The sequence below is a fragment of the Acinonyx jubatus genome, chromosome D3 (assembly GCF_027475565.1).
Source record: "Acinonyx jubatus isolate Ajub_Pintada_27869175 chromosome D3, VMU_Ajub_asm_v1.0, whole genome shotgun sequence".
Classification (NCBI taxonomy): Eukaryota; Metazoa; Chordata; class Mammalia; order Carnivora; family Felidae; genus Acinonyx; species Acinonyx jubatus.
The window spans coordinates 17,710,249-17,734,805 of record NC_069392.1 but is presented as its reverse complement, the minus strand read 5'-3'; the positions used below and the strand labels follow the sequence as shown (position 1 = coordinate 17,734,805).

Here is a 24,557-nt window from a genome sequence, read left to right as displayed (position 1 = left end):
AGAGTCGCGTGTTCTACCGACTGAGCCAGCCAGGTGCCCCTGTGCGTTGTCTGTATGTACCTGTTCTGGATTTTTCACATAAATAGAATTCCGCCACATGTTTCAGCCAAGTAGCTCTGTTCTGGGCTGTTGTGTCTGGCCAGTGTATGTCCCCACTACCTACTGTTGGTTGAGAGCTGGCCACGCGCCTGCAGGGGACCGAGTCGTCTTGGGGTTTCCTCTCACTGGGAGGGGGTTACTGCCCTTACCCATCTGGCAGATGAGCAAATGAGGCTGGGCTCTGCTGTTAATCTAGAAAGTCTGCAGAGGTCCTGCTCTGAGAGAGAGTGTCGTTTCAAGGAATACAGACCCTAGAGCCTGATGGGGATAGAGCTCAAATCCCAGCCCTGTCCTGAGTATCTGTGAGAACTCGAGTATGCCACTTACTTACCCCTCTTTGAGGCTCAGTTTTTCCCCTCTGCAAAATGGGGACACGTGCCTCGCTCTGTCGTGAGGACTCAATGGGATCAGTGCAGAGAGCGCTTACAAGAGGGCCTGGAGTCATCAGTACCTCCCGAAGGGTCGGTGGCATCTGTGACTCAGGAGGGACGCCCTCACCGGCACGTGTCTCCCTCCCTCAGGTCATGCTGGAATCTTCCGTGTACCTGACGCTGGCAGTTTACAGTGGCTGCTGCCTCCTGGCCGCCCTGGCCTCCTGCTTTTTGCCCATCGAGACCAAAGGCCGCGGACTGCAGGAGTCCAGCCACCGGGAGTGGGGCCAGGAGATGGTCGGTCGAGGGGCGCACGGCACAGGCATCACCAGGTCGAACTCTGGCTCTCAGGAGTAGTGACCGATGCAGGGCTGAGCTGGTCTTTGGGGCTGTAGAAGGCAGGGAGCTGGTGGAACCCAGGTGGGGCACCGACCGTCACTGCCGACATCCAGAACTTACCCGGGGGGGACAACCTGGACCAGCAGGGTTTTGTGTCTTGACTCTGTTTGCTCGTATTCATCGAGATCCACCTGGGAATGGGGAGGCATTTGCTCTGGGGGGTTCTCTGTGTGTGGGGGGGGGAGGTTTGTCAATAACCTGTGGACCTGCACGGGAGAACGGCCACATGAGGAGTGGCCGGTGTCCCCGAAGGCCAACCGGGCGCCACCCGGAGTCAGCCAGTCGCACCCTTGGTGAACAATAGCCAACAAATCTCTGTAGATACAGTCCAGGCCCAGAGCCCCGTTAAGACCTGCCACCCAGGGAGTCAGCACCTGCCATCCACCAACAGTACCTGTTCAGTAGGTTCTCCTACACCCCCAGCCCCAGGCTTTCTTCTCTGAAATCGCGGGCGACCCAGATGTGGCTTGAACAGCTTTTTCCTGGGTCTGAGAGGCGCCCTCTCAGAAGGGGCTCCTCGGTTTGCCTCCCCATGGCCTGCCCAGTGGACACTCTGGCAGATGGACGTGCATTTGAACTTGAGCCACGTGTCCCCTCCTGGCCCCTCTGGGGCTGCCCTCCCTGACTCCAGGGGATGCACATGACCAAGGGGACAGCCGGGCTTACCCCAGATGACACCCCCAGAAAGCTGTCGTCCTCTCCCGCCCCCAGGAATTGGGGACTGAGGCCAGAGGAGGTGAGGATAAAGCCCAAAGCCAAAGCAGGGGCCTCCCCTTTGGAAGCAACGAAGGCCATGCTGCGGGCTTCTTTTTCTGACCCCTTCGTCGATCAGGCTGGTTGGTGACTCTTGGAGAAAGAAAACAGTTAACTCAGGTTTCTGTACTTTGGAGCTGGAGGGTGGGTACATGGCTGAATGGGCAGAAAATGAAGGGATCACCCACTCACTCCCATTGGGATCAGGGAACCAGGAATCCTTCCTCCCTGGTTTCTTCCTCTCTGCTCTCAAGGGCTGGCTTGGTCTTTACATACAGGTAGCTCCTGGGGTCCCAGCCCTAGTTCCCAGCCACCAGTGGGGAGGAACGGGAGGGCCCGGACGTGTGACATGTGTACATTTTCAAAGGAAGAGAAGAGCACTCAGTTGGGTTTGGGGTTGGCCTCTGGAGGAAGGGCTGACCCCATGTCTCAGCAGACAGCATCCGCCTCCAGGATTTGGTTTACATGAGCCCTTTCCCCATCATGAAGGCAGGGAAGCCAGAGGAGGAGGGAGGAAGCTGCTGGATCCCATCAAAGGCCAGAGAAGACTGACCTTCTGCGTGGAGATGCCTGCTTGAAGCAAACATTTTGAGGAAGCCAAATGTGTATGTTCATCTCTTATTAAAACATGTTGGTGATGGACATCGTAAGGGTCCAAGTTTGTCCATGTGTCATGATGTCCTAGTGACGGTTCACCTTAAGGGCCTTGCCAACTTTGTCCATCCAGGGCCATCGCAATGCTGTGGTAGGATAGTCTTTCCAATATGGTGGACAAGTTGCACAAGCTGGTGGCCAATGTCATGACTTTGAGTCCGATGGAGACGACACTCTCTTTTGATGGTGTGGAGGTCACAGTGGGTGACTTTTGCAAGCCCAGGTCGTGGGTCAATGGCAAACAATCCCATGGGCCTGAAATACAGAGTGCCGCCCCCTTGGCCCGGCAGCCAGAGAGGAGGTGGCTTGGCCACCTTGGATCTATCCCTCCCAGACACCCACCTTTCCTTAAACCATGGGTGGCTATGCCTCTAATTATTTCTGATCTGCTGAGCTCTCCTGGGTAACGCAGAACTTTTGCTTGTTTTTTTCTTTCTTTTCCTTTTTCCCTTCTTTTCTTTCTTTCCCTTCTTTCCCTCACTCCCTCCCTGCTGTCCAGAGACTGCCAGATGTCCCCTTACACTCGCCCTCAAATAACCTGGAGGAGCCAGGGGCCAGGGGTGGGGAAAGAGTGCTTGGTGGGCAGGAGTATTTTCCGGGTGCTGGGGCAATGAGGCTTGCAGTTGAGGGCTTTCACTTCTTGAGGAGATGAAATCTTAAAACTCTTTGCCTTCTAAATTGCCTGCCCTTAAAAAAGCTGCACAGGAAATGTGCAGGAAAAATACACAGGAAAAAGTGACACAAGAACTTCACAGAAGCTGTCCAAGGTTCTGAAATATACAAGGCCTTTGGCTGAAGACATTTGTATCTAACTTTGGACTATCCCAAAGCTCCTGCTTACATTAATGGAAATGTCCTCCCTTTCTCTTGGTGTTAGGAAAGATTTCAGAAAATGGTAAGAGATGTTCAATGTAGCTAAGCCTTGTAATTTCTTTCTTTCCCTTATTCTGAGTAGTCTTAGAACCCAGAAGTGAGATGTGTTGGCAATGACCTAAGAGTATCTTAGGGATGGCCTTTGAAATGAATACAGATATTCATGATTTTTGACCAGTGGTAAGTTACAGAGAGCCTTGAAGGATAAGATCAAGAGTCTCCCTTGGTTACTACTAGTAAACATCAAAGGTCTGGGATAACCTTGAGCTGCAAGCCGAAGTAAAACCAGTCAACAGTAGCTTACCCATTTGAGTATCAGTTTTTCATTCAATGACAAGCCCAGGGTCAGGTGGTTCTAAGGAAGACTCAGCAGCTCAAAGGTGTTATCAAGAACCCGCCTCTTTTTGCTTCTCTTCTATGCCATCCTCTGCCAGTTGGCCATTTGACCCTATGCGTGAAACCTTAACATCACAAGATGGCTGCCAAGGTGCCAGGCATCACATTTTTTTCAAAGGAGATAGAATGGGGAAGGAACAGTCACAGGAAGTTTTCTTTCTGAAAGGACTGAGTCTAAAAAAGCATGTGTCTTCCTCCAGGGCTAGAGAAGGAAGGGCCTCCTTCCCATAGGATCGAGGGGTACACAGCTTCTTGAACACAAATTGGGGTTCTGTTAGCATGAAGAAGGAAGGATGGTGAGAGGGGGATGGTTGAAGGGAGCCTTGCCACGGAGTTCTCAAGGCCGTTTTAACTGCAAGGAATACAAATCGGACCCAGCTTAATTCGAGTGAAGAAACACAGCTTTATTGTAAGGCTGGGACCAGGAGTTAATTTCCTCCCGTGGCACCAGGGAACGTAAGTGAGTGGAACAGAGGTGTGTGGAGCCCACAGCAACATGCGTGTTAACTCTTGCGTCTGTCTGTTGTAACTGTATTATAGATCATGTCCTGGCACGGGGTCAGTGTGCTTGGAGTATGTACCATGCATCTGTCAGGCATGATACTCAATACTGAGGATACAAAAAGGAATAAGACACGTCCTTACCTTCATGAACTCACGGCACAGTGCGGGGAACAGGCACAAACAAGGTCATTGTGATACAGTGTGATGTGAACCCTACTGGAGGGATGCACAGTGTAACAGGAGGCACACAGAATGCCAATCCTGAAGCCCCACGACATCCTGGAGCCCCTTCTCACTCTTCAAAGGTTCAGTGGTTTCAATCAGACTTTAGTCACTGGGGGTACTTTGCTACATTCTGATTCTTTGACGTTTAAGCGTACAGACACGTCACGAATAATCATTCTCGATTAATCAAGAGTACTCGGGGATGAACCACTTCAAATCCCCCTGCCCCCATCAATGCCAGGGAACAGAGTGCTTTGCAGATTCAGCAATAAGAAAACAAAAATTCCACTCACAATACCATCGAAAAGAATAAAACACTTAGGAATAAATTGCACAAAAGGAGTACAAGGTTTTTACAGACTGCAAAACGTGGCTTAAAGAAACTGAAGATCTGAAAAAATGGAGAAACGTTCCTTGTTCGTGGACTTACAGTCGTCAAGTACGTAGGTACTCCCTAAATTGATCTATAAATACACAATCCCTATCAAAATCCCTGACTGTTTCTTCTTTTGCAGAAATTGGCAAGCTGGGTGTAGAATGCATATGAAACCACAAAGGACTCAGAAGAGCCAAAAAAAAAAAAATCTTGAAAAAGATGAATAAATGTGGAAGACTCACACTTCCTAATTATAAAACTTCTTATAAAGCCTCAGTAATCAAGACAATGGGCTACTATCATAAGGATACAGATACAGATCAATGGAGTAGAATTGAAGTTCCCCAAATTCACCCATATATTTATGATCACGATTGACTTTTTTTAAACGTTTACTTCTTTATTTTTGAATGGGGGGGCGGGGAGGAGCAGAGGGAGAGAGAAAGAATCCCAAGCAGACTTCACACCGTTAGCGCAGAACCCGATGCGGGGCTTGATCCCATGGACTGTGAGATCATGACCTGAGCCCAAGTCAAGAGTCAGACGCTCAACCGAGTGAGCCACCCAGGCGCCACTGTGGTCAATTGATTTTTGACAAAGGTACCAAGACAATTCAACGAGGAAAGATAATACTCTCTAAATTCATCAATTCCTGGCCCGGAATCTCCTTTCTACCCCTTCCCAGCTGTTGACTGGGAATAACGTGAATAACTTATGCAAGAATTTAGCACTGACGCCCAGTTAGAATGCAATCAATTTTAGGTATAATAATAATGATTTATTCTTATTCCTGGGATAGGAACTCTACCTTAGCTCTTGGATCCCTCACTCTATTTAGCTCAGTGCCATCCCAAATCACGAAGACCCCACTGAGCATGGGAAGGAGAAGACGGTGATGGCGTGGATGTAGACGGCATGGCACGGGCCAGTCAAGACCTCGTCACAGCACTAAGGGGGCCACGGGTCCCAGATGCAGGAAGGCTTCCTCCAGGCTCTGGTCTCCCCCAAAAGCCCAGACAGATGCAAATTCTACCTCAGAGCCTGAGGCAGGTAATTAGGGACAGAGATGCTAAGGTGCCCTGTAGGTTCGTTAAAGGCTTCCAGAAACATCTGGAAGTCCATTTGTCATCTCAGAGGGGTGCCAGCCAGAAGAGAACCTCGTGCTAACAGCACATAGCCTGGTGTGGGGCTCAAAACCATGAACTGTGAGATCATGACCTGAGCGGAAGTTGGATGCTGGGCCACCCAGGCGCTCCGCCCCTTCGATTTCCTGAGCTTTCCTTTCTTCTAAGGACTCGCAGTATAATGGCCCCCAACTGCTCTTCAGACTGTCAGGCCCAGAGTGGGTGGAGAGACCCCAGTGATCAAAGGGAGCCCCAGATAGGAATGGACTCGCCTCCAGAAATGGCCTTGGGATCTTCCTCTCCTCTGGTACTTCTTGCAGAAAGGAGCCAGGGCTGAAGTGGAGAAGAGACAGCTTAGAGGGGGATACACTGATTGGTTGGCCGAGGGGAGCGGGGAGTCCTTGGGGAGGTGGTGGTTACTGGTGTTTTCAGAGGTGAGGTGGTGGCATCTTGAGCAACTTCCTTTCTTCCAGAACTTTCCCAAAGAGCTTGGCTGCCTCCAGGGCACAGCCCCAGTGGATAGTGAGCCCGTAGCCTCCATGGCCATAGTTGTGGATGACCTGGGAGAGGTAAGAGAGACGGGAGCCCCGTGCATCCTGGAAGACTCGGGAGCTTCCTGCAGAGTTCTGGGTGAAGCCAGAGGGCAGCAGGGGGCCTCTCAGCTCCCTGGAGGGATGGTGGGGCCCCAGGAACACCAGTAAAGTGACTGGGGAACTGGAGGGTCGACATCCTAGGTTCTCTTTTGCTTAGGAGATGGACCTGCTTTAGGCACTCAGCACAGGAAATGTAGAATCGTCTAGAACGTGAGGTCAGGGATTCCCCTCTCCCAAATTGTTTGAAGTTCCCTACATCACCTTTCTCGTCCGCATCCTGCTCCGGAATGCCAAACCTCCTGTATTAATAGACAGACTCTTCTACCTATCTCGGGGGTTGGGGGAGGGGAAGATAAGTGGGGCCAACATATGGGTGGACTCTGGTTAGCATGCTAATTCATCCTAGGGACAGAGGCAAGACCCCTGGGGACCTTTTTAAAGCCAAAATCATTGGCAGGGAGTTTGACTCTATACATGACGCTTTCCTCTGTATGTGTGCACATGTGCACACAAGCACGCACACACACACACGCACACACACATGCACAAAGGTGCACACCACATGCCCGCGATAAGGGAGGAAGGATGACCTATCTACCTAAGGAGGATTCTTTTCCTTTGGGGACCCCAGCTACTCAGGTCAGTTCCTTCAGCCCAGGACAACTTCTGCCGCCTCAATAAAGCCCAGTTCCTACCTCATAAGAGGAAACGTCAAAGAGGGACCCCAGAGAGATGATGGGGCAGCCACAAATGGGCATCTGAGAAACGGCTCTGGAGTCAAAACCACATCCCAGCCGTGCCCCGCACTAGCTGTCTGATTTAGGCAGAGGATTCCACCTGCTAGACCCCCGATTTCTTCATCTGAAGCATGGGGGAAACAGTCCCTATCCCCAAGGGCTGTAGAGGAGATTCAGTAAGGTTGTTCGTGTCATGAACACAAAGCAGGCTAAGTACCCACTTCCCTTCTACTCGACCACAGGCTTTGACACCCTGAGGCACACCGCCCTCTATGCAACCTTCGGCAGGTCCTTTCCCATCACTGAGCCTCAGCTTCTTTATAGAGGAGGGGATGTCAGCCAGTGTTGTTCTTTCCTGGCAGCAGGCTGTGTGGAGCCAGATGTCAGGCAAGACTGGAAATGCCAGAGCCCCCTTATGGGTAAGGGAGGCCCTTGCTTTCCTCATCAGGAGAGCATACCTCTGTGTTTGAAGATGCAAAACGAAGCTGTTCTCTTTCTAGCCGAATCTGGGGGCGCACTGGCCGGAGGCCAGTCAACTCAGCAACAATTTTTGCATCCTGGAAAAAAAAGTGTTAGTAATTCATCTCCAGATATTTTTTTTTTCTGCTGCCATTTTTAGATGGTAGGGTTAGCTCTTGGAACCTCATTATCATCACCACCACCACCAGCCATCACCACGATGTCACCGGCCACCCCCTCCTCACCATCATTATCACCATCCTGAGCATATTCATTACCAGTCAATACCACCATCACTTCCGCCCCACCCTCGTCAATATCACGTTTGTCACTGCTACCATCAGGCAAATGTAAACACTGAGATCCCTACAGCAGATACATCTGCTCCTTGTGAAGACAGATGAAGGTGGTTTTAGGGAAGTCCCCACAGAAGACAGCCACTCTTAGCCACAGACGGGTGTCAGCAGCTCACAGCAGGACTTCCTTGTACATTATCAAATTTGGGTGTCTTCCACGGTCCCTCGTTAGAAGAAGTTTGCCCAGTTATCCCAGGGGGAGGTATCTTCCCATACTCAAGGGGTCTCATGGTCAAGCTGCCCAGACCTGAGTCTGCCAGGACCCCTCCCACCTTACCTGCAGTGTGGGCTCCAGTCTGCAGCAGCCTTCCCAGATGGTGTTGTGGTCCTGGATGTTGTTTACCTCGCTCCAGTTCCCCAGCTGAAAGATGCCTCCAAGAGTCACTGCCTGGATCCTAGATAAAAGTGAAGGGCGTCAATGATGAGGGGAAATGAAGACTTTGAGGTTAATGGGGGCCATGGGCATGCTCACCCTTACAACCATCTCTCCCTACATCCCCGCCGCCATCCACACCGTCAACACCACTGCAATTGCCCCTGGCATCACCACCCACCAGCATCTCTGCCGTCAGCACCAATGTCACTGTCAACATCGTCACCTCTTCCGGCGCACAACATGGTGACTATAGTCAGCAATCCCGTATTATAGACTTTAAAGTTGCTGAAAGAATAAGCCATAACATTCTCACTACGCACAGGGAAGATGTAATTGTGGGACCTGATGGGCGTGTCAGCTAACCTTACTGAGGTAATCATGTTGTAATACGTGCATATATCAAATCTTCGTGTACATCGTAAGCGTGCACAATATGTCAGTTATATCTTGATATCATCAAAAGTACCAATCACTGCCATCATCACCGACCTCGTCATCGACACCACGCCCCCCCCATTAATGTCAGCGCCTGACCATCCTTGTCCCAGTCACCACCCCCAGGAAGTGGCTTCCCCATCAGTGACAACACAGCCACCATCGTCACTAACATCGTCACCTCTCCCCTGAATGTCATCATCACCTTCGACCCATATCCCCTTTCCCACCGGCCCTCTCGTTATTTCCAGTCACACCGCTTCCGGGGTCCCTGCCCTCACACCCACCACCTTTGTCTCCAGTATCGCCACGCCTGTCGTCCAAAAGCTTGTTCAAGATAGAGCCCAGTTAAGGCCAAGTCTTGCCTTCCCAGGGATTTAGTGGCTCGACTTCACTTAGAAAACACTGGGAGAAAAAGCTTTCAGGGACTTGGGGTGGGCAGCATAAGAGGGCATGAAGGTGCCCCTTGTTCTGTCCTAAGACGTCAGATTCTTACCCTGGGATGATGTACGGGGACTTGTAGATGCCTTTCTCTGGGTCATGGGTGATAATGAAGTGCTTCATCCAAGGGGCATCCACCTGTTGATTGAGGACAGACAAGTCTCATCAGGGGAGCCGGATCACTGGGCTTCCCTGCCCTTCTCCTCTCTGTGCCCAGATGTTCCGACAAGGGTGGCGGAGCCGATTCCCAAGCCCACTCCTGACCCCTCTGCCCTGCCTCTGCGCCGACTTCCTTGCTCCTGCGGGAAGAGCCACCCCTGCTCCCTGAAATTTCACACATTCTCGCCTGCGTGACCACAGAGAAGCCCAGCACGCGTGTGCCGATACACGTACACATCAGCCCACATCAGGAACACATGTACACTCAACATGGGCGGGTGTACACACCCACAAATAGGCACCCTTCACGCATGTGCACACATACACAGTGAGAGGCAACGTGGATGATGTTGACACACACAGGCTCTGAAACCAGGTTGCCTGGGTTCCAATCCCAATCCCACAGCTCACTCCTGTGTGAACTTGTGTGCATATTACTTAATTCCTCCGTGCCTCGTGTTTCCCCATCTGTAAAATAGCAATGGCCATGTGTAGACCCCATCTCAAAGGGTTCTGGTAAGCACTAAATTAAGAACACAATAAAGTGCTCAGGCCTGTACCTAATAACATTCCATAAACGTTTGCTCTTTTCATTATATTACAAGAATATGCAACTCCCGCGTATGTACAAACATTTACACCCATGCTTTGCCGTATTAAGGAACAACAACAACAACCACCACCACCAAAGAGAATGTTTGGAGGAATCATGTTTCTTGGTCCTTCTTGTTTCTTTAAGATGCCAGTTGCCTGAAATCTGCGAGGCTCCTCTAACAGATGTCCCCGATGCATCCTCTATCTTTGGAGAGGAAATAAGCAGGCAGCTACAATCTCTCTATGAAGAAAAGCAGGAAGTTCCATCCCTCATCTTCACACTCACCTTAATGATCTGTCCCCGGCCTGGCTGCAGCAGGGGGTCCGGTTGCAGTGACCCAGCCCACACCCCGGTGCAGTTGATAATTACATCGGCACCTCCTCTTGCTACCTGGCAGCGATGAACAGAGCAGGTGGCGTGGGAAGGGGTGAGGGCCCTGGTACCGCTTACCCCCTCCTTCCCCCTGCCCTTTACCCTGCAGCTCCCTGCAGAAAAGCGGGGAGCGGGCTCAGTGAGGAATCCGTGGAACTGCCTCCAAATCTCCACTCTGCCATTTACCCGCTATGTGACCTCAGAAACGTTCCATCACCTCCTCAGGGCCCAGGTGCCTCCGCTGTAAAGCAGGGCTGGTAATATCTCTTCTTAGGCTGTGTGAGGATCCAATGTGACCCTGGATGTCAAAGTGCTTGGGAAGGAGTACTGTGGAAGGGGGGAACCTTCTTGGAAGCTCCCAGAAGAACTCAGATGCAGAGAGAGTTCTCTTCTTCCTTCTGACTCCTTTTGATTTTCATTCTCTTGCCTCACACTCTGCTAAGGCACTTTCAGAAGGCATGTTGGAGCCCCTGGCTCTGTGCTTGTGTGGGATACTTGACAGCTCAAGGATGTAACCTCCTGGGCACCCAAACACCCAGCCCAGCCCCAGTGACTCCCTTCACAGGTTTGTCGTGGGTCACACACTTTGGAAGCATTGTTATTGTTCAAGAACCAGTTTTTGCTACACTGGCCTGTGAACTCCTTGGGAATAAGTGCTGTTTCTAAGTCAACATGGATCCCAAGTGCCCAGGAGGGCTCGATCCGGAGGAGGTACTCATTATATAATGCTGGTAGCTGCAGGTACTGAGCACAATTCTAGGTGCTAGGATTGAGTGAAGTCATACAGCAAAGCTCCTGGCATATAGCCAGTGTCTGATGAGGATAGCTGTTATTGATGGTGGTGTTACTCTGGAGCTGAGTCAGCTGAGAGCCTTGACTTTGCAGAAACATTAACCCTGATTTAGGTAGGAAGCAACCAAGTGTCTGGAATTCAAGAGTGGGGTGCAGCTGATACTGGTAAGAGGCAGCCAGCTCTCTGGGCCTAAAACCCTCCGTGGCCTAGAGGTAGATTAGCCTCCAATGGCCACCATAATCCCACTGTCCCTTTGTTCCTGCCACCAACATCAAGACAGAATGCTTGAGTCCTTCTGGGATTGAAGAAAGGCCTGGTGACTGGGACAGGCCTCAGGGGATCCTGGGCGCCCAACAAGGAGCCCCCCAGTCCAGCACCAGGAAGCAGAGGCCTCCCCTCCTCACCTCCCTCCCATATCCAGCCCCTTCCAGCCTTGCAACTCACCTCCTCAAAAGACTCCACCTTCTTCTGGAAGAATTTCACTCCCCTCTCAGTTAACCTGGGTGATCAGACACATCAAAAAAACCCAGGATTCAGTTATTTGTCCCATCTCTCCAAGAGGATGGCATGGGAGATGTTTCCCAAAGAACCTTCTGTGGACATTAGTCCCACAGGTTGCTCCTGGAGAACATGGCTGTGTAGTCAGGTCAGTTCATGAGCACCTTGATAGACTGGTGGTCCATGAAATGCCCCTTGGGAAACCTGAGATGGTCCAAGCCCCTGGTCGGGCAGATGACGATGAAAGAAGGGCCTTGTTGAAGGTCGTACAGTGAGTCAATGATGGGATTGGGACGTAACGTAAGCCCAGGCGTGTTGGCTCAAAACTCATCCTACGACTACTATATTGCTTTATACCATTAAGGAGAGCGAGATGCGGGGTGGAAGCAGGGCAGGGTTGGACCAATGCTTTGTCAGAAGCAGGGCATGAGGAGGAAGGTGGGCTGGGGACATCCACCCCTCCCTCAAATGTCCCAGAGGGAAAAATATCTGTCATTGTTAGAGACGCAGTAGAAACATCAAAAGAACAGGAAGGAAATCCTGTGAAAAGTGAAGCATGACTTCAGGACTATTTTATCTACATAATTCCCTCAAGATAGAAAAAGTGGGAACTTACTGTCTAGGAAGAGGCTAGGCAGGAGTCAGAGGTATCCTAAGGTTAGGAGAGATAACTACGTTTTTGGGTTTTTTTTTAATTGCTTTTTGGTTGTTTCCAAACCTGGCTGATAATTAGAATCACACAAATTTCTAAGCCCCCACTCCAGAGGATCTGATTCAATAGACTTGAAGTGGGGTCCTGAAATCTATATCTTTTAAAAGCTCCCCAGGTCATTTGATAAATGCTCCCATCCATTCTAGATTTTTAAAAATCTTTTTTTTTTCAACGTTTTTTATTTATTTTTGGGACAGAGAGAGACAGAGCATGAACGGGGGAGGGGCAGAGAGAGAGGGAGACACAGAATTGGAAACAGGCTCCAGGCTCTGAGCCATCAGCCCAGAGCCTGACGCGGGGCTCGAACTCACGGACCGCGAGATCGTGACCTGGCTGAAGTCAGACGCTTAACCGACTGCGCCACCCAGGCGCCCAAAAATCTTAATAAAACAGTAATATATAGGAAATATGGAATCTTCCTTAAGATGACTATCAATATAAAAATGTCTCTCAAAGCTAGTGTTTGCTAATTTAGAACACTATAAGATTCCTGTTACCATCAGGAACAAGACGGGGACACCCACTATCCCCTGTGTTAGTTAGCATTGCTCTGGAGGTCCTGACCACAACAGTTAGACAAGAAAAAACATGAGGTATAAAAATAAAAAACTTATGTTTTGCGGGGGACGTAAATGTATCTGGAAACCTCAAGAGAATCCATTAAAACTACTCCACAAACATTATGTATTTTGGGTGAGGTCAACAATAAATATCACATGTAAAGAGCTGCCCAGATGGTTCTGGTGCCCAGTCAGGTGCGGGAACCTTGGTTTTAGTGCACAGGAGTCATCAGAACCAAGGATAGCTCCCACCAAGTCTGAGTTTTCTTTAACATTTGGGGCTGGTCGATACAAAGACAAATCCCATGAACAATTGCCTACCACACCCTGGTCCCTGTAAGGTGCTTTCCTAAAACTAAAGTTGAAATTCTCACCTTTCAGTCAGCCACTGTAGATACCTCCTCCCTTCCACAATCAGGCTTGTGTTGAACCAGCCGTAGCTAGAGTAAGAACAGGTAAGAGTGGGAATAAAGAAATAAAGAATCAGAATCAGAGCTATGTTAGAAGCCTTTCAAATGGAGCTGGGAGCAGTCTCTTTTTTTTGGGGGGGGGGGTGGCAAGGGTAGAGGCAGGACCACTGAGTGAAGTTCGAACAGGGACTGGTTTTCAGTGCAAGGAAAATTTTTCTATCAGAAAATCCATCCCACAGGTGTGTTGTTTTGAAGGCGCACATGAACTCCAATATTTATAGCAGCACTATCGACAATAGCCAAAGTATGGAAAGAGCCCAAATGTCCACTGACAGATGAACGGATAAAGAAGATGTGGGGTGTGTGTGTGTGTGTGTGTGTATGTGTGTATGTGTGTGTGTGTGTATATATATATACATATATATGTATATATATGTATATATATATGTATATATATATGTATATACACATATACACACATGCACAGTGGAGTATTGTGGAGTATTACTCGGCAATCAAAAAGAATGAAATCTTGCCATTTGCAACAACGTGGATGGAACTAGAGTGTATTAGGCTAAGCGAAATTAGAGAAAGACAAATATCATATGACTTCACTTATATGTGGAATTTAGGATACCAAACAGACGAACATAAGGGAAGGGAAGCAAAAATAATATAAAAGCAGGGAGGGGAACAAAACATAAGAGACTCTTAAATGTAGACAACAAACGGTTCCTGGAGGGGTTATGGGTGGGGGGATGGGCTAAATGGGCAAGAGGCATTAAGGAAGACATTGGGATGAGCATTGGGTGTTATATGTAGGGGATGAATCACTGGGTTTTACTCCTGAAATCATTATTGTACTATATGCTGACTAGCCTGGATGTAAATTAAAAAACAAAACAAAACAGGGGCGTCTGGGTGGCTCAGTCAGTTAAGCGTCCAACTTCCGCTCAGGTCATGATCTCGCGGTTTGTGGGTTTGAGCCCTGCCTCGGGCTCTGTGCTATCAGCTCGGAGCCTGGAGCCTGCTTTGGATTCTGTGTCTCCCTCTCTCTCTGCCCCTCCCCTGTTCATGCTCTGTCTCTTTCTCTCAAATAAATAAATATTTTAAAAATTAAAAAAAACCCCAAATAATAGATAAATAAAAAATTTTTTAAAAATCTATCCCTGACATTAGAGTGTGCAAGTGGAGATTGGACATGCATTTTTAGAGGGGATTCAGGCATGGGGTGGGGTGAGGGGAGGACCAAAGAGACATTATGCTTCAAGGAAAAGAACAGAGGTGTTGGGGGTCACGCAGACTGGGTCGGAATCCCATTTTGGTCATTTGGCCGTGTGACCCTGGGAAGCCGCTTAGACTCTCTGAAGCTCCGTTTCGTCATCTAGAAAAGAGGGTGGCGATAGGGAGCTTCAGGGCTTCAGTTCTGTGACTCCATATCCTCCACCGCCCCAGCCCAGGGCCCCGTTGAGGGGGTGGCTTCTCCAATAGAGCTGGACAGAGCACCAGGAGTCTCTGGTGCCGGTGGCTCTTGGCCTGGGATGGGACAGGAAACTTGGTGTCTCCATCTTTCGCTGCCTCCTGGACGGATCCGTCTGAATCGTGGGACCGTAGCCCCTTCGCCCATGACAATAACCTCACCTGTAATCAGGGAACATGTCCAGGTCCCTGGGAGTCAGCGTCCGAAATCCCAGAACTGTGTTCTTCCACGAGGGATCCTGCCGAGGAAGGAGAGAAGGAGGCACAGGGATGAGTGAAAGTCAATAAAAATGGTAACAAAACTTAAACGACGCATACTGCGTGGAAGGTGCACTTTGAAGCATTTTATTTATCCCACTCCCTTTAATATCCCCAGCAATCCACGGAGGCAGATACTATTCTCATCTCCGTTTTCACAGATGGGCCAGTTGAGGCTTCAGGAGGTGAAGTAACTTGTCTAAAGTCACACAGCTAATAAATGATTGACCTGAGGTTTGAACCAATGATACAGTTGGGCTCCAGAGTCCATGGTCTTAACCGTGACGCTATACAAAGGAAAGGGGAGCGTGAGGCTGAGGGCAAGTGATAGGGTAAGAGTCAGAAATAAGAGAGAAAAAGAAGGTGACAGGGTTCCCAAGGGGTGAGAGTGCGAGGCAATAGAGAATAGGGTCAGACAACTTGGTGGAGGCTTGGGCCTGACTACAGACCACCTTGAATTCTCTGAGACTCCATTTTCTTGTCCGTAAAATGGAGTCAGTAATCACGCTTGGTCCCACAGAAGGTAACAGACAATGCGGGTAATGCCCTTAGCTCGGTGCTAAACATTGACTAAGCCTTAGAAAGCTGGCCTGGGGTTCCGGGCATCCAGCCAGACTCCCCTCTTCAAGCAACCTGAGGACATCCCCCAAGGCTGTGCCCTTCTTAGCACATTGGGCACCACGGGGGTCACAGAGGGCCTGGGTTCAAATCCCAGTTCTGCCACTTTGGTTCTCTGACTTTGAGCAAGTTACTGCTCCATTCCCCCGAGCCTCTATTTTCTCATCTGTGAAAAGAAGCCAGTGCTAGTGCTGACTTGCCGGTGATAATGAGAATGAAACCAGTCACTAGTTGTAACGTAATTAGGACACGGCCTGGTACATAAAATGCGCTTCAGAAGTTTGCGCCACGCTGAGTGTTTTAATCTATCTTAGTGAAAAGTCCTGGGACCTCCAGGGACCCAGGAAGCCTTGCGGCTGCCACATGAAATCACCACCACTACAAGACGTGTCTGGGTTTGACTCAACCAGAGACCAGGTCCCCTGCGTCATCCGAAAATTCTTTGGTCTCTGCCAATTTAAGAGCCAAATTGGAACCAGAAATAATTTTAAAGCAAAAAGAGAATTTAAAGTAAACCTAATTTGAATGCAAGAGTTGGTCCACCTACGAGGCTCAAAGTAACTCCCTGACTCGGGTCCCCAGCCCTGGTCTGTGATCGAGGCTCTGCCCCATGGTCAAGGACTCCTCACTCACCGGAATAGCTTCATGGAAGAGGTTGTAGCCTGAGACTAGGGCCAGGCCCACGTTTGCGGCGTTGGGAGAATGGACGTGGCTCAGGAGATAGTCGAAGGTCTGCTGGTTCCAATCCCTGGAAGGATCCCCCAGAGTCTTGGTCACCTAATACCCTGAGCTGGACAAGAAAACTCTGAGGCTTGGCTTGTGTGGGGTTATGCTCACGCTGGTGGAGATATGTCCAAATCCAGAAATCTAGCATGTTCACTCCTGCAAGCGTCCCAAATGCCTAAGGGGTTTTCCCCATCCCCAGACTTTCTAGTATCTCCCCATACATAGGAAAGAGAAGGAAGGAACCATCTGGGGCCCACCTTGGGCCTGGGCTCGTGTAGCTGTGAGTTTAAAAGAAGGCTTTGGGGACGCCCAGGTGGCTCGGTCGGTTAAGCATCCGACTCTCGATCATGATCTCACGTTTCCTGGGTTCGAGCCCTGTGTTGGGCTCCGCGCTGACAGTGTGGAGCCTGCTTGGGATTCTATCTCCCTCTCTCTCTGCTCCTCCCTGCTCTCTCTCTAACTCACTCCCTCAAACTAGATAAATAAACACTTAAAAAATAATAAGAAACGAAGGCTTTGACCTGCTTGAGACCTTCGAGCCCCACAGTTCAGGCTCACTCTGAGCACCCCCCCATGTAAATGCCGACAGTAGACTGTGGCTCGTGGCTCCCAGACATTTTCCTTCTCTTCTTCGTGGGCACAGAGCCCAGGTACATCTCCCGGACTCCCGTGCAGCCAGCGTGGCTGTGTGGCTGTGTTCTGGCCAATGGACTGCACGTGCGGTCCTTATGCTGTGCTCCTTCTGGAAGCACGGCGTACTGACATCAGAAGGCACAGTGGCCACGTCAGAAGCCACAGAGAAGGACAGCAGAGCTATGAGATGCAAGGAACCTGGGCCCCTGAATTGCCACCCACTGATCAGGAGCGTTGGGTTTGGCATGTACGGGAGAATGTAACTTCGGTCTGAGTTGTTACGTACTTGTGGATTTCTGAAGCTGCCAGCAGTTTGCAGTTTCTAAACAGACATAATAACCTTTGCAACGTCCTTGTTAAACCTGAGCATCCATCCACCCACTGACAAGTACTCCTGATCCAGAGGTCCCTCCAAAAGTTAAAAATAGAACCACCCTATGAGCCAGTAATCACACTACTGGGTATTTACCCAGAGACTACAAAAACACTAATTCAAATGGATACATGTGTCCTGATGTTCATGGCAGCATTATTTGCAATCGCCAAGATATGGAAGTAGTCCCAGTGCCCATCGGTTGATGAATGGATAAAAAGATGTGATCTATATATACACAGTGGAATATTACTCAGCCATAAACAAGAACGAAGTCTTGCCGTTTGCGACGACACGGATGGAGCTAGAGAGTATTATGCTAAGTGAAATACATCAGAGAAAGACAAATACAATACAATTCCACTCATATGTGGAATTTAAGAAACCAAACAAGTGAGCAAAGAGGGAAAAAGAGAGAGAGAGAGAGACAACCCAAAAAACAGACTCCTAACTGTGGAGATTATGCTGATGGTTGCCAGACAGGAGGGGTGGGTGGGGGGTGGGGGAAAGAGGTGATGGGGGTTAAGGAGCGAGCTTGTTGTGACGGGTGCCACATATTGTATGAAAGTGTTGAATTACTATGCCGTACACCTGAAACTAATGTAACACTGCATTGTAACTACCTGGAATTAAAATAAAAAACTAAAATAAAATATATAAAATAATATAATAATTATAAAATTATTAATTATAATAATTTTGATTAATATAATTTTAATACAATTTAATATAATTTTAATATAATATATAATATATAATTTTAATTAATATAACTTTAATTATAATAAAAATAAAATAAATTAAAAACCCCACTAAATAAAAAGTGTCACAATGGGCAAATTCAGGAGAAACAGATCTATAACCTATTAAATATAGCTAAGAGACTATTAAAGATAGCAATTAGAATGAGTTCAAAAGAATTGAAAGGCCCCCTTATGAATTTATATATGGAAGAAAATATGTGTCTGAGGGCAAAATTGTTCCCTACAGCACTCAACATCAAAAACTTTAGTGAATTTTGTCCTTCTTTGCAACTATTGCTGGGATTTGAAGGCTCTGTTTTCTGTTAGCCACTGGGGAAATCAGATGAAAGTGACCTTAAAAAAATTTTTTAATGTTTTTTTTATTTGCTTTTGAGACAGACAGAGACAGAGTGTGAGCAGGGGAGGGGCAGAGAGAGAGAAAGAGACACAGAATCCGAAGCAGGCTCCAGGCTCCGAGCCGTCAGCACAGAGCCCGACGCGGGGCTCGAACCCACGAACTGGGAGATCATGACCTGAGCCGAAGTCGGACGCTCAACCGACTGAGCCACCCAGGCGCCCCTGGATGAAAATGACCTTTAAATAAATAATTATAAACTAGGGGGGAAAAAGCCCCAAAAGTATTCCTGATCACATGGATCACGTGAGGAATGGAGGAAATCCTCCATTGGGCACACAGTAGGGCTTAATGCTTATTAGTATTTTCTTCCAAGTCTTGACAAGGAGCTTGTTCTCGGTGACGGGAACCCGGAGCATCCCCTCATCAGAGTCAGCCCCTCCAGTCCCCGGGCCAGTCTCTGGGACCCTCACTCACGCCTCCTGTGGGTTTCTGGGGTCCGAGAGGTAGGGCTGACAGAGGCCGGCCGCCACGTCGGTGTTGGTGAGCGGGGTGAAGCGATCGGCGTAGACCCTCATGTCCAGGGATGGCAGGACTGATCGGTAGCGCTCGTGGATGCAGAGGGCGGTGGACAGCCCGATGACACCCGCTCCGATCACTACCACGCGCATCGTGCCGGCCTGCGGGACGGAAGGGTTGAAGTGTGCCGTTACCGCCATCACCACTATCCCCTGAAAGCTTAGAAAGTGCCAGATACCGCCAAGCCCCTTCTGTACCTGGCCCTCTCGATGACCCTCACGAACGGAAAAAAGTTGAAACACAGAGAGGCCAAGCAACTTGCCCCAGGTCACACAGCGGGGAAGGGATGCCGCTCTGGCTGGGGAGCCTCCCCGGATACCCTGCCCCCGCCCGGGGACATAAAAAGGACGGAGCAGAGGGCCTGGCTGCTGGCTGGGAGTCTAGCCATCGGGACAATGGGCTCTAGCTTCAAGTCTCGTACCTCAACTCTGCCACCTACTGGCCATTGGCGGTGAAATGAGACTTCAACTTCTGATAAATGGGAAAAACAACCCCTCGCTTGGACAGTACATGGGAGATTTAACAAGATGGCCAATGTAAAAACCCTTAACACAGGGTCAGGGGCAAAAGCAGTGGTTTTACTGACTTTTGTGGGACACCTACGGTGTGCCAGCCCCGGTACTAAATGCTTCCCGAATGCATCATTTCTTCTAAGTCTCCCCACATTCTTCGGAGGCAGGGGCTGGTGGTATTGGCCTCGTTGGCCGGATGAGGAAAGGAGGCTCAGAGAGGTGCGGTAAGTTGCCTGAGGTCACACAGCCAGTAAGGGGTGCTGTCGGGATTCAATTTCGATCCAAGCAAAGTCAACCTCGACTTCTGGCACACCCACCGGGCACCGAGCTGGCGGCTTAGCAGGGTGTAATGTCTGGCTTTCGAACTCAGATCTTGCAGTACACACACTCAGCCAGGGCCGGCCTTGGGGGCTGGGCTGGCTGCGTCCTCAGAAGTTTAAAAGGCCCAGCAGCTTTTGACCTTGAAGCTGCTTGGGCCCAGCACAGCAGGGAAATACTGTGTCCGCTCCTGCTGGGGCAGAACAAGAGGACTTTTTGTGTCCGGAAGGGCCAAGTTCAACTTTCCCTCCTCTCCACTCACAGCCCTCCTCCCTCAGACCAAGCCTCCTGGCAACCCTGTGGCCCTGATCCGCAGGACATTCTCAATATGGCCTAGTTTTGTAAAAGGGAAAAACGGCTCCAGCCCACAAGAACTGGACTCCGTCGGGGTTTCAGCAGCCAAGTTGGAGATAAAACCACAAAACGGAAAGGCATTGCTCCTCTGGGCCATTCCCCTTCCGGCTGCAAGGCTTGGTTACAGGGGCCCGACCCTCTTGGGGATTCCTAGCCCCCTCCCACCCCTCCTCCCCCACACTTTGCCTCAGGAGATTCAATCTCCTCGTCTTTAAAATAAGAGTCACCCTGACCTCGCCAGGTCATCCTGAAAATTAAACCACTAGCCTGGTGAAGGTTCCTAGTACGGCACCTGGCACAGAGTAGGCCCTCAATACGTAGTGACCTCCTTCTGTCCCCCAGCGCCTTGAACATAACAACAGAAAGAACACTGGGGGAAGGAGTAGAGGAAGAAGGGCGAATCAGATCTGGCTTTAGTTCTGACTCTCTGTGTGGCCTTGGCCAACTTCCTTCCCCTCTCTGGGCCTTCTGACTCTCTCTGCAATGATTCCGTAGAGTTGCCCACTTTTGTGCACTAACAATAAGAAGGCACAGCACAGGGGGGGAGGCAGTAACAGCTCAGGCTGGGGGGCAGACGTACTAGGCTCACAGCCTGGCTCGGGCGCACCCCAGCTGTGTGGCCGTGGGCAAGTCGCTTAACTTAACTGAGCACGGGTGATCGAAGTCCCAGTTCCCAGGACTGAGGGTATTCCCAGGATGTGGGCCTTGAGTGCTAAAACCAGGAGAGTCCTGGGCCAGACCGGAATGAGTTGGTCACGCTGACTTAAGTCTCTGTTTCCTCTTCTATAAACTGTTCAGGGTTAACAAAGCTCCCTGCCTATAGTCTCCCCACCAGAATATCAGCTCCGGGAGGGCAGGGACTTTTATCTACTGCTGTACCCACTGGGGGGCTCATAAAATGACAGCAGTGACTGTCACCCAGTTTACAGGTGAGGGAGCTGAGGCCAGAGAGAGCAAGGTAAATTATTTGAAATCATAACAAGAGTTGGAGGAAAGGTGGGGTGTGAACCCAGCTCTGCCTTTTCCAGGGCCTGTTTTTTTTTTTTTTTTTCATCATCTCATCACCTAGAAAACCAGCAAAGGCTGGAGGAAAAGAGGAGTTGCTTATATAATAGAAGTGGTAAAGCATGAGAAGGAGAGTGTGAAAACCCCCCAGAGGTCTCTGGGCAAGGAGAAAGAGGCTTTGCACCAAAGCAGAGCTGGGATTCGGCATGTCCCCTATAAGCAGGCTGTTCAGGTGTGTCAAAGCCTCTGGTTAGGAGCAGGGGCACACGCCCCAAAGAAGAGCATGAAGGGGCTCCTGGGTGGCTCAGTCAGTTAAGCTTCTGACTTCAGCTCAGGTCATCTCACAGTTTGTGAGTTCGGGCCCCGCATCCGGCCCTGTGCTGACGGCTCAGAGCCTGGAGCCTGCTTTGGATTCTGTGTCTCCCTCTCTCTCTGCCCCTCCCCTGCTTGCGCTCTGTCTCTGAAAACTAGATAAACATTTAAAAATTAAAAAAAAAAAAAAAAAAGCATGAGGGAGGCCCAGAGCAACGTCTCAAACCAAATGGCCGAGACAAAGAGGGGTAAGTAACATTGTTGGACTCAGTTTCTCCAGAGTGTCAAGTTCTAAAAAGGAGTTAGACATTGTTACACAGATGGGGAAAGGGAGGCGCGGAAAAAGAGGAGAGACTCAACCAAAATGACACATTTGTGACAAAAGGGTTCGTGGGGGTCTTGGGGTGAAAAGAGCTCTGTAAAAGGCAAGAATAGGTGGAGTCAGGAAAAGAGCTGGCAACACAGAGGTCCAACAAGAGCATTGCTGGCATGCGAATGTCATGGTGCTAAGAACTTCACACACTGTATCTGTTTTCAGCTCCTAACAACCCTCAGCGTTATCCTTCTGCCCATTTGACAGATGAAGCAAGTAAGGCTCAGACACCCAGCTGGTGAGACGCAAAGCCCAGCGCAGCCTGACTCACACAAGTCCACGTCCCTGAGCACCAGGCACACTGGGCTGGCAAATCACACTATTTGGAAAATCTGAGGGCTAAGCAGGTGAGAAATAAACAGCCGATATTTCAGGGTCCCGCACTGAAAAACAAAAAACGTAAAATAAAACGTTTGTAGGCATTTTTAGCGTGTCGCTGGCAGGCGTAGAATTGAAGAGGGAAAACGTGTTCCCGAAGCCAAGCCTCTTGAACTACATGAATCCAATCTGATGCTGATTAGAGCCCCTGTGTGCATGCATGTGTGTGTTTAAGTGCAGTGTAAATGCAGGAGGTTCTCTTGAGAAGCAGGAGCTAGGCTGCAGGATTTGACAGCCCCAGCCCCAGGTAAAATCAATAAAGCATGGGGCTAATGAAGTTTTAGACTCCCATGCACACAGCTCGATTACTAAGTCAACCATTTGCTCGTTGTTGCTCACGTTTCTATTAGCACTGCCTTTCTCCAGGGTCTTATGCCATCCCTTCAACCAATCATGCTTGGAGTGTGCATCCAGGAAGATGCTGAGGTTCTTACATCTATCTGTGTGTGTGTGTGTGTGTGTGTGTGTGTGTGTGTGTGTGTAATTATAACGTCTCCGTAAGTGTGCAGCAGGAAGGGAATTTTGGGTCTCTGCCGCTCACCACATACGTGTAGATTTAGTACCGACATCCTCTTACTTAATCCTCTCAACTGGGAGGTTCTACAGACACGGGACTGAGGTTCAGGGAGAGGAAGTCACTCTCCCAGCGTCACGCGAACAGTGTGGGACAGCGCTGGGACCTGGAGCCTGTTCTAGCTGAGTTTTCTCTGCCATGCGGTGTAACGATTAGGGAGCAGGCAGGAAGTTAGCACCTGACGCTTTCTGCTTGTTTTTCAGTCTTGGTACATGTTGGCTTATAACCCTCCTTGTCCCTAGAAAGGAATTTGGGCCAGCTTGGGCCTCTGATTGCTATTTGCATCTACCAAAAAAAAAAAAAAAAAAAAAGGAAAGACTTCTAAAACAAATCAACAAGTCACAGACAAGGTATTTGAATAAACATAATCGGGTTGTGCCCTATGGCTACTTCTTAGGAAACTGACATTTTCACAACTGCTCTTGAAAATGGAATGGACTCTATAAATGCTTCATAACTGGGCTATCGGCTCCCTGCCCCCAAATAATAATTACCGTTTATTGAGTACTTGCTATGTGCCCAGTCCGTGCTCAGTACGTTCTGTTCATCACCTCTTTTGATACTCAAGTTAACCCCGTAAGAGGTGATTATGATCCCTGTCTTCCAGATGAGGAAAAGGAAGTCTGGAGAGGCGAAGGCACCTGCCTACATTCCTGCCTTGGCTCCAGGGCTGTTACCTGCCTTGGGCTCTAATGTGGAGCCTTCTCCTTAACGCCCGGAGGACCTTGGGTCCTGGTGCACCGCCGCCCCCACTCACCTGGATTGCCAAACTTCTGAAGAAAGGAGGCAGCTGGGCGCAGGATTTTACCTCCTGAGAGGAGTCTCCTGATTCTGAGGCGTCCTGTCCTCAGCCCTCTGCCCGCCAACGGGGACTGAAGCTCAGGGTCAAAGTCTGGACTTGTGGACAGGACACAGCGAGGGGTAGGGCTTGGCGCTGTTGCTTCTCACAGGCTGGGAGACTCCCCTCCCCTCCCCTCCTTCTGGTCCCTGAAAAGTTGCCTGACTTTTCTGGCCGATCCCAAGCCCCTGCGGACAGCCCTCGGTGGGGAGGGAGGGCGGCAGGGCTGATGGGGACAAGGAGGTCTGTCTCCTGGGCCAGCTGGAGACGATCCTCTTTCTTCCCTCTTCCTGCTGCCACCCTGGGGGAGGGGAAGGTTGTTCCCTGAGCCGCTGTGGGCCTGGTCAGCCTGGGAGCCCTGCGGGGAGGCCAGAGATACAGGACAGGGGCTCCAGCGGCCAGCCGGCCAGCCTAATGCCATTCTGGAATGCTGGGTGCATGAGGCCAAGGAGAGACTCAAGGCAACGCCTGTTTGGGTGGCTCTTTGTTCCCGTATCCCAGAGACACGGGCGGCAGGACTCCAGGTCCCTCCTCTGCCGGGGCTAGACCTGGAGCTGGGTTACTGGAGCCAAAAAATCATCAGGCGCCTCACTATGTGGATGGGGAAACTGAGGCCCTGAGAGAGGGACTAGCCACCCCTGAGTAAGGCATCCTTTGGGTCAGCTTTGAAGATCCAACCTCCCCTTCCCTATCTTGCATCAAATGCAACAGTTTGGATAGGGGGCGCCTGGATGACTCAGTCGTTGAGCGTGGGGCTTGGGCTCAGGTCATGATCTCACAGTTTGTGAGTTCGAGCCCCGCATCGGGCTCACTGCTGTCAGCATGAAGCCTGTTTCTGATTCTCTGTCTCCCTCTCTCT

General features: G+C 50.0%; 2 protein-coding genes across 5 annotated transcripts in view; one reads left to right on the top strand and one right to left on the bottom strand.

Moving 5' to 3' along the window:
- SVOP (SV2 related protein) overlaps positions 1 to 1,586 on the top strand; it is a 77,422-nt gene extending 75,836 nt beyond the window's left edge. The window contains exon 16 of the mRNA XM_015075880.3: positions 621 to 1,586. Coding sequence (XP_014931366.2) covers positions 621 to 827 — 207 coding nt within the window. The 3' untranslated portion in view covers positions 828 to 1,586. The remainder of the gene's footprint in view (positions 1 to 620) is intronic.
- A 4,317-nt stretch (positions 1,587 to 5,903) lies between these two features.
- DAO (D-amino acid oxidase) lies at positions 5,904 to 23,889 on the bottom strand. Of its 4 annotated transcripts, XM_053205849.1 has the most exons (14): positions 23,618 to 23,889; positions 22,180 to 22,291; positions 18,933 to 19,135; positions 16,259 to 16,373; positions 14,912 to 14,988; positions 13,235 to 13,300; positions 11,535 to 11,589; positions 10,211 to 10,315; positions 9,970 to 10,129; positions 9,656 to 9,798; positions 9,227 to 9,309; positions 8,197 to 8,314; positions 7,563 to 7,661; positions 5,904 to 6,334 (listed from the first exon to the last, which is right to left on the bottom strand). In XM_053205849.1, exons 3-14 carry the CDS (start codon positions 19,124 to 19,126, stop codon positions 6,203 to 6,205), a joined length of 1,347 nt encoding a protein of 448 aa, XP_053061824.1. In that variant the 5' UTR covers positions 19,127 to 19,135; positions 22,180 to 22,291; positions 23,618 to 23,889; the 3' UTR covers positions 5,904 to 6,202. The 4 variants fall into 4 exon arrangements, with proteins under 4 accessions (XP_053061824.1, XP_014931362.2, XP_014931364.2 ...); XM_015075876.3 differs by lacking the exon at positions 22,180 to 22,291 and having other exon boundaries at positions 23,618 to 23,881; XM_015075878.3 differs by lacking the exons at positions 10,211 to 10,315; positions 22,180 to 22,291 and having other exon boundaries at positions 9,970 to 10,165; positions 23,618 to 23,887.
- Positions 23,890 to 24,557: the final 668 nt, after the last annotated feature.

Bases quoted from the DNA above. Each gene is read 5' to 3' on its own strand.
- DAO (XM_053205849.1), bottom strand. From the start codon at position 19,126: ATGCGCGTGGTAGTGATCGGAGCGGGTGTCATCGGGCTGTCCACCGCC. The intron at 13,301-14,911 runs GTGAGGTTATTG...TTCTTACTCTAG, and splicing joins GACATGTTCCCTGATTACAG to CTACGGCTGGTTCAACACAA. The intron at 9,799-9,969 runs GTAAATGTTTGT...GCTATTTTACAG, and splicing joins TAATACGGCAAAGCATGGGT to ATGGGGAAACACGAGGCACG.